Source organism: Bos taurus, chromosome 14 (assembly GCF_002263795.3).
Source record: "Bos taurus isolate L1 Dominette 01449 registration number 42190680 breed Hereford chromosome 14, ARS-UCD2.0, whole genome shotgun sequence".
Lineage (NCBI taxonomy): Eukaryota > Metazoa > Chordata > Mammalia > Artiodactyla > Bovidae > Bos > Bos taurus.
The window spans coordinates 15,710,638-15,723,126 of record NC_037341.1 but is presented as its reverse complement, the minus strand read 5'-3'; the positions used below and the strand labels follow the sequence as shown (position 1 = coordinate 15,723,126).

Here is a 12,489-nt window from a genome sequence, read left to right as displayed (position 1 = left end):
GACAAAGCCAGACTTCAGTCCACCTATTAATAGTGACGTCCTGTGCAAACTAACCTCTCCACGTCTCCATTTGCTCAATATGAAATAAGGATAATAACAGTACCAACTTGACATTGCTATTACAGAGATTAAGTGTGATAATGTGTGTAAAATACTACAGTACAAAACAACCAGTAAGTGCTTAACAAAAGGGAACTAACATTATATTTATCATCACTACCACTGCCATCATCATCTCACTTAGGCTCCATAGCCTATTTTCTAATATTTCTCAAATAATTTATGGTAAGACTGACTATCAAGTTTCTAAGTCCACACAGCCAAAAAACAGCAAATTAGAGAGAGAGAGAGCAATTGTCAGAAGAGAGAGCAGCAAAAAATGGGGGGGAAATGAAAAAGCTATAAAAACCAGATATATACCTAGTTTTCTGATTGTTTTTTTCACAAAAAAAGATGTATTTTGTCAAATCACTTTTCTGCAAGAATTGAGATGATCATGTGGTATTTTCTGCTTTGTTCTATTAATGCAGTGTATTACAATGACTGACCCCTTATACTAACCCACTATTGCATCCTAGGTAAGATCCCAATTGTTCAAGAAAAGATTATATTTAATATTAATGTAAAAAGATTATATTACATTTAATACACTCTTAAAATGGCAAGAAACTATAATTCTAAAACTGGGAAAATTTACTTCAAAATGGTTTGCACGAGTTTTTGGTATAAAAGATAAATTTTTATTACCTTCAAAATTCATTTTCTAGAGAAAATGAGTAAAGTAAATGATGCATTCTTATATAGAAGGCCTGGATATCTCTGCTGTAAATAAATAGCCATCAGTGTAATTTATGTCAATCTATCTAAAGTTTTTTTGACATCCTATTAAAGGTCAAATTGTCTCAATATGGGGTCATCCTGCTCTCATAATCTATAATGTATCTCAAGTGTGGACTTCAGGGAAACAGTAAATAGTTCCATTTTACTGTCTCAGTGACACTGGCAGAACCCTGTAACAAATCTGCATTTATTTATACTATTTCCTTTAAGCTACAGAATAACCAGGATTTTCTGAGATTAGAAAGAAAATCAAATTTCAAAATCAAAACCACATTCCAAAATTTCTTAAAAGGTATTTTTCTTTGTTCAATTCCTTTGTAAAAACATTGGTCACCATTTAACATACAGTGGCAACAAAATGCACCCAGTTTACATGCATAAATAAATCAGCAAATCATAATACACGGACAACATGACTTCAAATGAACAGTATTGACGCAGCTCATGTTGCATTTAACCATAGTTATAGTTGCTCCCAATAAAGAAATACTTAATGTGAGAAATAAGAATTCCAGTTTCAACCTGAAATAACATTCTCCATGACAAGTAACATTAAACAATGATTATATGAAGTCATTATCTTAAAGGGAACCATTTTTCAGACGTCACTTTGTGCAAAGCACCATACTAGAAAAAAACGTGTACCTTAGGTTAAGGATGAAAGGGCTCCATTCTTTTAAACTAATTACCTGAATTATGCAAATTGTATTGTGACCATAAATTAAAGCACTTTTCAATATGAAGGTTATATATTCCATATTTTGAAATCTTAAATAATTCTACAGATGCTCAGTTAAACTAAAAGATTCTGTAGGACTGTGTTATTTTCATGAGCAGAAAAAAAAAAAAGTAAAATCAAAAGCCCTTTCTAAACTCACAGGCAAGGTTTCTGCATCTAAGACTTAATAAAAAGAAAATTTAAGCACCACAAAAACATATATTTTTAGAGAACAAAAAGGGCTGGCAATATAAGTTAGGCACAAAAGCACTTAAACATTTACCAAAAAAAATTTTTTAAATAATCACTCTAATCCTATCATCTGAAATTAAAAAAAAACAAATTTTGGTGTCTGTGCTGTTATGTGGAAGATACAAACCACAATTCTATTTAAGATGTTAAGTTTTATAATTTTAATTTGATCAAACGAGACTGTCACATTATTTGTACATAAGAAGAATGTTATATATTTATTTTTATAGCATATGATCTATTTTTCCCTCAAAAATCTATGATTACAGGATAGCTCTAAAATAATTTTGAAGTAAACAGAAAAGAATTTATCACAAACAGTCTTCTGAGAGAAACCAGCTCCTCTGAAAATAAGAATTCAAAGTAAATGTGCAAATAAAACTTTAAAATAAGGTAGCTGTAAATACAGCCATCTTTAAGTTTCCCTTCTTTTTCATCTATTTAACAAAGTAAATAGTTTCAGTGGCCCAAATAGTCATTTTAATTTGTTTTTCTCCTCTGTGATACATTTAAGTACTCTTATAATTAAGAGTAATTTTTTAGCATGTATAACAGATCACATGCTAACAAACTTTACAGGTTCATAAAATTAAAATTTATGACTCACAAGTATAGATGTGAATTCTAGCTACACTTAAGTCAGATACACAAGACTGGACATAAGGAACTTCAATCTAGAATATGATTTAAACGCCACAAAAAAAGAAAGGGAACAAAAAATGGGAGAAAGAATTTCTCCTCATACATCTTTCGATTACTAGGCTATATATATATATAGCAAAAAGGAAAATACCAAATATTTATTTTTCACCTCAAAAGAAGTTATCCAGAAATAAAATCTGCTAAAGAAGATATAACATTAGGATTCAAATTCATTCAACTCAGATAAGGAGACAACATTTGGAGGGGAGGAGCATTCCCAAACAATATTATTTGTACTTATTAACCTTACGAACATCACCTCAACGTCACCAGTCATACCATAGACCTTCTTAACAGTTTCCATTTTATACTTCTGTGAAAAAAACATTTTTTTAGCCTTGTAACTTTCCAAGTGTCATGCGAAACCTCTTAGTTGACCTAAATCCCACAATCCCCATTAAAAGCATTCTAATGACTTTCTTTCCAATAGGAGTCAAAAATCACTAGGTAATTATTCATAGTTGAGAAAATAAAAGTATAAAAACCAACTCAAAATAATGCAGTTCTTAACATATATGTTCTTATGTAGTAGGCAGACTAAAAATAATTGTTCATCCTAATTAATCTCTGGCTCTTGAGACTAAGAGGTCAGAAAATTAAAATGAGTGATAAGTACTTCATTTTGAATAGATACGAGAGTTTTTAAAAAATGACTGAAACTATATGATTGTAAATGTTTACTGTGAAACAGTACAAAATTGATGTTGCCAAAAAGAGTAAAAAAGAAATATTCAACTGATATTAAACATCTTAAGTAATTTGGAAAAAATTTTAAGGTTGAATTGTAACTGTAGGGGACAACAACGACAGAAAATGCTTTCATGCGTGTACACATGGTAAGTAACAAACAGGCAAATCTCAAGTTAGCACAGTACATCAACAAATGATACTTAAACGGTATTTTGGTATATAAAGAAAAAGAAAAGGTAAAATGTTGACTGCCATTGATGAAAAAGCATTTTACCAATTTACACAAAAAATTTTTTTAAAAAGATGTCCTAAGAAAACCAAGCCACAATAAGTTAATGTTTTCCATAATACATGCTGAATTATTTGATCCCGTTATCTATACACTGTTACTGTCTTAATTCCTAAATGCTGTTGACAGCATATTTGATAACTGAGGTACATTAGTTTACATCTTTTTAAAGGTATTCTATGTGAGTTAATTTTTCTTTTCCAGTTTTTCATCATCTTCACCTCCTCCAAAGAAGATCAAAGGGAACATTCCTAGAATGCAGCCAATAGTCACCCCGACAGCTTTACCCTACGGAAACAAAAGAAAACATTTTTTCAAAGTTATTTTATCCCTGTAAGAGGAACCTCTGCTTAAGTATCTATGATAAAAATTACTATGTACTATATAATTCAACTGTTACTATATTTCTTTTGATCATACTAACAAATTAAAAAATAACGTACAAAAAGGTTCTAGAACAAATAATATGTAAAGTTCAAGGCAATCAGGAAAAAAATTTAAAAATTTTTTCAAATTGTCATAAAAATAACATTAGAGAAGTTTTCAAAAAGAAAATACCTTAAAAATGTACATACATTTTAAAGTCAGAAGATAGAAAGGAATGAAAAATCTCACCCAGTACTCTCAATATATTTGGATTTGCTGTCCTTTGTACATATTCCTTTTCAGTATTTATCCCCATGTACACCTAATTATGAATGTAGGTCTAATCATTATGTAAACATAACTTTGTTTACTGCTTTCCTCCTGCCCCCCACCAGTCATATATGTTATAATAAACTCTTTTTCAAACTGTTTCATAAACTTAATACAAAAACTTCTAAATTCCACTGAATTGATGGGCCTATAATAAATGTAAAAGCTCTTCTTACCATTAAAAATCCTCACTACTGTCAGTGATAGAACAATAAACATTTCGGTGTATAGTTCTTCCTCAATGATTTATTTAAAAATCAAATAAGATGAATATCTGTGCATAATTATACTGGTTTGCTGTCTATTCTAGACAAAACTGCAAATATATGTATATACCCACTGCAATATATTTATATGTCTACATACACAGAATTTTTCTGTGACCTCACCTATATTATGAAAAATTTATTTAATTTTTATAAATGATTTTTAAATGTTGCATTCCTATGATGACTATTAAGGTTAAAATACTTATCAATTAAGTTTTACATCTTCATACAGACATTTATTGAGAATCTACAAAGTACCAAACTCTATGGTAGGTACCAGGGAGACAGAGATTAGTCAGATGCAGTCCCTCTCTCCACCAGGAACTTCCAGTTAGTTATCATCATACGTTTCTACTTGCTAATCAATATACTTGGAATTCTCTCTCCCACCTAATAAATGTTTCATCAATAATTTAAAAATAAGCTTAGATCTAATATGCACCAAGAAATCTCCCCGCTAAAAGAAATTTCTTTCCACAAAGAGTTATTTCTTCTCCTGGTGCTTCTGCTATATCCAGTGTACTATTTCTATTACTGAATATGTCACACTAAATTATAATTTGTTTAATATGTCTGATTCTTTACCTATACAATCCTCAAAAAGAACTATAGTTTATTACTCATTTTATGTCCTTCAGTCTCAGCACATAACTGATACTCCTCAACAGTAACTGAATCATATAAAGATTTTTTCAAAAATCTTTTTCAAGTATGCCTACAAAAAAAGTCAATGATTAGTTTTTCTGAAACCTACTAAGGTTTGGACAGTTTTTGTTAAAAACTCCACTCAGTTTTAATCTCAAATTTCTCAAGGAACTGAATTATATACAGTGTCTTGTTCTGGCTACCCAAATTCATTATCATAAACCACACAAAGTACTCACCAAATGTGAACTAACACGTGTTTGCCACATGTCAACTTGCTTTGGTGAGAGATCAGGAATTGATAGGCCTAACCTGGAAGCCAAAGCTTCAACATAGCCTGCAAGTCTTTAAAAATACAAGAGGACAAGTAAGTCAGAAAGAAAAACACCAATACAGTATATTAACGCATATATATGGAATTTAGAAAGATGGTAACGATGATCCTATATCAGTTCAGTTCAGTCGCTTAGTCGTGTCCAACTCTTTGCGACCCCATGGACTGCAGCACGCCAGGCCTCCCTGTCCATCACCAACTCCTGGAGTCCACCCACACCCATGTCCATTGAGTTGGTGATGCCATCCAACCCTATATGCGAGTCAGCAAAAGAGACACAGATGTAAAGAACAGACTTTTGGACTCCGTGGGAGAAGGCAAGGGTGGGATGATTTGAGAGAATAGCATTGAAACATGTATCTCATCATATGTGAAACAGATCGCCAGTCCAGGTTTGATGCATGAGACAGGGTGCTCAGGGCTGGTGCACTGGTATGACCCTGAGGGATGGGATGGGGAGGGAGGTGGGAGGAGGGTTCAGGATGGGGAACACATGCACACCTATGGCTGATTCATGTCAATGTATGGCAAAAACCACTAAAATATTGTAAAGTAATTAGCCTCCAATTAAAATAAATTTAAAAAAAAAAAAAAAAGAGGACAGAATATAAGTTTTTAAAGAGACACATATGAAAAACTATGTTCTCACATATGAAAAACTCATGACTATAACAAAGATAATTTTATATCTGTATACTCCAGAAATGGTGTAAACTTTCTTTTACAATTTTCATCTTTATTGTATATACATATATTTGGTTTAAAATTTTCCAGATTGACATATTTAATACACAGGTAAATTAACTGACTTAAGAGTAATTACTCTCTACCATTACTTTAAAAAGAACAATTTAAGGTATATAAAAATTTTACAATTACAATTAATGCATTTATTCCAAATTCAAAAGCAAAGCACTTTAACATATAATTTAATAACTGTCACCAGAAAAAAAGTTTTCTTAAAATTTATCATACTGATATACTAAGAAAAACAGCCTATAATTTTCAGGGCAATTTCAAGTATCTTCTAAGTGGCCATTGCTTATTGGATACAGTCTTACTTAAAGAACTGGAATAAAGAAAAAAATTTGCCAATTAAATTATGCATACCATCAATTATAAGATGGATCCCAACATTAGATATGTTAAGTTCTAAAAACCTATGCAACTAAGATTGATAAAATGTGGTATTTACTACATAATGGTATTTTAAGGCAGAGGAGAGATAGTTCTTAGGTGGAAGAGTCCCAACAAATCTATAATATTATCATTATAAACCTTAATGTTGGAAACTGGGAAATGGAATGTTTAAGAGATAATATCACTACAGGTTTACATCAGAAATTCCAGGTTACAAAATTTCTGCTTTGGCCCAGAACAAAGAAACTGTGTTTTGAACAGTAGCTCTGGCCCCATACTCAAGTGCAGATGTCTAATATACAGAGTTAGATCATGTATAAAGCTGCCTTTCCCTAGATTATAGGGCTAAGTAGACTGCTCCCAGACCCAAATTCAAATCTCAAAACTTACCATCAAAATGAACCAAAAAAAAAAAAAGGAAGAAACAGAACCAAAGACTGAGCAAGACAGAGTATGTTTATCACAATAATTAATGCCAACTCTGTCTAATTCATACTTCCTAGGTTTCCCCAAGCTCAGGAAGCAGCCCAGGCCATCTGCTGCTTAGAAGAGAAAATGTAAAAACAGAAAGAGAGAAAGCTGGCCTTTTCTGAGTAGGCGCCCTCAGTTTGTTTCATCATTCCTTCTTGCCACATGGAATAAAAAGAGCAAAAACTAGCCAAGTCATGTATGCTTTGGCCATTATTCGCTTTGAAAATTCCTCTCTCTAGAAAACATGCCCAGTCAGTGTCCTCACATTTGAGCCATATTTCTTATCTTTGGATTTAGTGGGAGGACGGGGTGGGGTATGAAATAATGATAGGGTTTCTTACTTTTAGTCCTGTCTCATCCCTAGAAATATTTATAAAATACATATAAACATTTCGGGACATGAAAAATTCAACTCTGCTTACCTTACGGTAGTTTTAGAAAAAAATTTACACATATCAGAATTGCTTGAGAAGATTCTTAAACTCAAATGTCAGGGCCCCATCCCTAGAGACACTAATTCTGCAAGACTGAGATGCGAGCTAGGCATCTATATTTGATGTACACCAAACATTTAGTGCTGCTGATTTAGAAACATTAATTTTAAAAATTTAGTTCTAAAACACACATGCAAAAATAAATGTCCCTTTTCAAAATCCTTCCCAATTAAAGGAAAATGGAGAATAGAGAGTAAGTATACACATGCACAAGTGAACCTACCCAAGACCAGCTAAATCTGACACAAGGTTTCCCAAAGCAGCAGCTAAAAAAATGAAAAATGGACAAGTGAATTACTACATAAAAGTCAGAAAAATCACTATAGTAGATCACCAGGTAATCAATAAAGCACTGGTCTGGAAGAGTTACCACCTTTCTAAGCTACAATGACTATATCCAAAGTAACTCATTGGATAGCTCTGAATTTCAAGATCTCAAAATAGAGATCTGAGATTATAGTCTTCTACCTCCATCAATTAGTAGTTTTTTTTTTTCTGATGTGGCAGCCAGTTTCCATTTTGGTTTCAATATTAAAAAATTTGCATAACATTCTGTAGTTCAACTTTCAGACAATATTTAAGGGAATTTGGATACTTTAAAGTTAAAGAGTAAAGTACAGCTAATGACATTCAAGAAAATCAAGGAGAGAAATGCCTCTTTCGTTACTCATCTACTTCACATGTTCCATAGTAACGTAACACAGAATTGTTCCCAAATTTCACCATCATGAAGAGTAGAGTGGTATTTGTGGGGAAAGAAGGAGACAGAACTAAATCAGATTTTTGATCTTGTGTTTCCTTCCTTGATTTTTCTTCCCAGCTTGAAAATAAATAATTTGATAGAGAAATGGGTAGGAAGGTTTTAGGGTAACACTGAATTAAGAGAAAAAAAATTTTTTAACACAATCAATATAGCAGATTACTGTTACTCATTAACTAACATAAAGTACCCAAACATTCTCAGAAAAATGCATACTACATTTACCAAATTAAAAATTAAAGGACAGGATTAAGGAGATAAACTATTAATGACAGACATCTCAGTGAATAAATTCATTCAAATGAAGTATCCTCTTCTATACTTAACCTACTAAAATGTTTCATAAATATACAGACAATGGAATAATTACACTACTATTATTAAATACCTGCCATAGTTGAAATTCCCAAAATAATTCCAATAGACAATTCAATATGGGTTCCCTGAAAAACAATTACAAAGAAATTAATCTTACAAATTAAAACTGAAGTGGCTATAAAATAGTAAAGCATTAATTAAAACAGATAAAACAATTTTATTACAGCAAATTTATATATATAATATACATAAATATGCATATACTATAGCAAATCACTTATTTATTACATATATGCATTCATGCAGAAATAACATCAATATTTTATTCATTACAATTAAGCCTTCATAAAAATAAAAAATAGCAACACACAGAACAATACAATTCATCATTAATAATCTAGAATTTATATTTTCCTACTATGGAAAGGTGTTTTAATGCTTTTGAACACAAAGATAACCAACTCACCTAAATTTTAAATTCTGAATGATATAATTATATACTATTGGTATTTACCTTATAAAAGATGTAAAAGACTAGACCAGTTTCTAAGGACCCAAAAAATCAGACTTCAAAAATTATCCTTAAAACATTTAACTCTTTAATCACTAGATAATGAGACTATATAATTCATTTACAAGCAACAACAGCATTTAATACAATAAAGATACAGCAAAAATGAAGCTCCATTGAATTTACTTATTGAGAGTTTAAGACTCCCTCTAAAGAAAACAAGGGCTCATATTTTCACTTCTACTTTTAAAGATACGGAACTGAAGATTAAATGATTCTGATGGGTTACTACATAAAAAAAAGAAATCCTAGAATCTATTGTGCTAATTCAGTTCTAACCCTTATGCAATGCTGCCAAAAATGGACTTTTCAAAAGTTCTCTTAAATATTGATGGTTGAAAATTTCTAAAAAAATTTTTTAAATCCCAATGATACTTGTGGAGGGAAAAAAAAACACCCTACAAATTTCAGTATTTGTTGAGGAAAAACAAAAGAGATGCCTTATCTGGTATACAGTTATATTGCATTACTCAATTATTTACAAAACTGAAGAGAAGTTAAATTTAACTTCCTCAATTTTCCTTCCCCTAGGCCTTTTGATTCCACTCCTTTCAAATATAATTCCTATAGAGTATGGACCAAATAGCCTGATGTAAAGGTCTCCCAGGCATTAAAGTTACAAGGTTGTAAAGGAACACAAAGAAACAGATTTCTGAAGAAAAAGAAAACAGGCACAAAGAAATATCTTTATACATGGATGAAAAAACAGTGGAGTATTAATATAGGAAAGAAGCACCCGACAGCTACAATGTACAAAAAATAAATACAGCACCTTTAACAGCAACGACTCATTGGAAATTACCTAAAATGAATCTGTCTGCCAACACATGTATTTATAAAGCATTTACATGCTTAATCACTTGGTTGAATTTAAGAAACCTGAAGATGCTTCTAACAGCATGAAAAGCTTCATGTAAAGTCAAAGTTGGTTTGAAGGCAATAAAATCTCTCCTCTTTTCCTTTTCCCCATATTAACATCAAATTTCGTGTTAACAGGTAGGGTAGAAATTATAAATAAACCTAGTACTAGTTGTCTTAAAGTTGTACTTGGTTCATCACCTCAATCTTATTCATCTATTCTAGAATTCTAATCAAGTCTATCCTAATTAAATTGTAAGAAGAATTCTGCCCCCCACTCACTAAAATATAAGTTATAATAAGCAATCCAACAACACAAAAATTAAAAAAAAACTATGAAATTAAAAGCTTAGTATGAACAGCAGCCAAGAATAAAGGTCAAATCTACTACGAGAAGTTATATAGGAATTTGTTTACATGATCGCAATTAGGGTAGCAATCAAGAGAGTATACCTAACAGGAAAAATATCAAATGACACGATACAAAAAAAAGAATCAGTTAAAAATTAAACATTAAAAAGAATGTTTTCTTAACTTACTATCTTCAAACAGTCACAGCTATCCTATAATGGCAATTAGTGTTTAACAAAAAAAGGTGAAAAACATTCTTAAGATAACAATGTTCACTTATTTTCCTTTTCATAGATTCTATAGTTATATTATTTATAGATTTTTAGTCTTAGCAGTCTATTAAAAAAGTCTCTCTGGAAAATTTAACTGTTTCTGAATTATTCTGCAATTATCACAGGCTATTTTAACACACCTTTTACTCTTAATCAGTTTTAAGCCAGTAGTTTACATACTTATTTCAGTACTATATAAATTAAAAATTGGTGATGTCTGTGAAACTGGATTTCAACATAAACCAGAAAAACAAATTTTACTGAGTTAGAGTCAATCATCTCAGGCCTAGAAAAACAGTCCACTCTAGTCACACTAACAATAAGACACAGGCCTGAGTAACACAAGATAGGAACATTACAATAATTTGACTTTAGAATGTGGCTGTAGTTGTTCTGTCTTAATTGGTATCTGTATTTAAACACAGATATCTGTTTCTTGGGGCTTTCCTGGTAGCTCAGCTGATAAAAAATCTGCCTGCAATGTGGGAGACTCCAGTTCAATTCCTGGGTTGGGAAGACCCACTGGAGAAGGGATAGGCTACCCACTCCAGTATTCTTGGGCTTCCTTGGTGGTTCAGATGGTAAAGTATCTACCTGCATTGATTGAGACCAGGGTTCAATCCCTGGTTTGGGAAGATCCCTTGGAGGAGGGCATGGGAACCCACTCCAGTATTCTTGCCTGGAGAATCCTCATGAACAGAGGAGCCTGGCGGGCTGCAGTCCATTGGGTTATAGAGTTGGGCACAAATGAGCGACTAAGCACAACACATCAATTACTTGAGATATTTATTTCAAAGAAATAGTAAGACCATACTGAAAGTTGATGAAAGTGAAAGTCACTCAGTCATGTCTGACTGTTTGCGACCCCGTGGACTATACAGTCCATGGAATCTCCAAGCCAGAATATTGGAGTGGGTAGCCATTCCCTTCTCCAGGGGATCTTTCCAACCCAGGAATCAAACAGGGATCTTCTGTACTGCAGGCAGTTTCTTTAACAGCTGAGCTACCAGGGAAGCCCCAAGACCATACTGTGAAGGTCTTATTCAGGATCTAAGAAACTACCCAGTTTCCCTATTCTGCTCCCTCTTCAAAATCTCCCTGCCCTCTCTCTTTAAGCAAAATATATCATCTCAACACTTCCCTTTAGGATAGCCTTTCATCATTTGAATATCTAAGGTTTGCTCAACTGAGGCAAAAAAAAAAAAGATTTTTAAGATGGTAGAATGAGGGGATACCTGCTATCAATACAGAATTAAAATACTGAGTGTAAAATTGTAACAGAGAAGCTTTAATCCAATCTATTCAGGAATACACCAAGTCTTAAATGACAGTTTATAAGTTAATCATAGTGTTTTTTTCTATAAATAGTAAATAAAATTAGACTTCATTTACACTAACAATTTAAATAATCTAACCAACTCAAGGCTTACTAAAGGTTTACTTCAGAAAAGGTAGTATGACATGGTTGAAAAAGTTTCTTTTATTCACAGATATATAAATTAATCAACTTGATTCTTGTATACATATTAGGAAATTATCATTATCTGCCAAAAAGCTAGCATTTTGAAATTATATTTTAGATGCTCTTACCAGACTACTCTGCTCAAGAATTATCCATCCAATGGGTGCTGATCACTTTCAAATTATGTGCATGCTACAGTATCTTCTATGACTGTTTACCAAGCGAGATACCTTCCTGACGTATAAACCTTGTGTTTCCTCAACCAGCTGAACGGCTAGAATTTCTGGATATCTGATCCCCATCAATCTGGACATAAAGTAAGACTATATAGCAAAGAAAACCATTCTTGAGCGAACC

The 12,489-nt window shown here is 32.2% G+C and overlaps 1 protein-coding gene across 3 annotated transcripts in view; it reads right to left on the bottom strand.

Annotated features, from left to right (window-relative positions):
* Positions 1-1,005: 1,005 nt before the first annotated feature.
* TMEM65 (transmembrane protein 65) overlaps positions 1,006-12,489 on the bottom strand; it is a 46,962-nt gene continuing 35,478 nt past the window's right edge. For 2 of the 3 annotated variants that reach the window (XM_059893345.1, XM_025001731.2), the window contains exons 5-8: positions 8,689-8,743; positions 7,764-7,806; positions 5,341-5,446; positions 1,006-3,779 (exon numbers count right to left, since the gene is read on the bottom strand). In XM_059893345.1, coding sequence (XP_059749328.1) covers positions 3,678-3,779; positions 5,341-5,446; positions 7,764-7,806; positions 8,689-8,743 — 306 coding nt within the window. In that variant the 3' untranslated portion in view covers positions 1,006-3,677. 3 annotated transcript variants of the gene reach the window in all.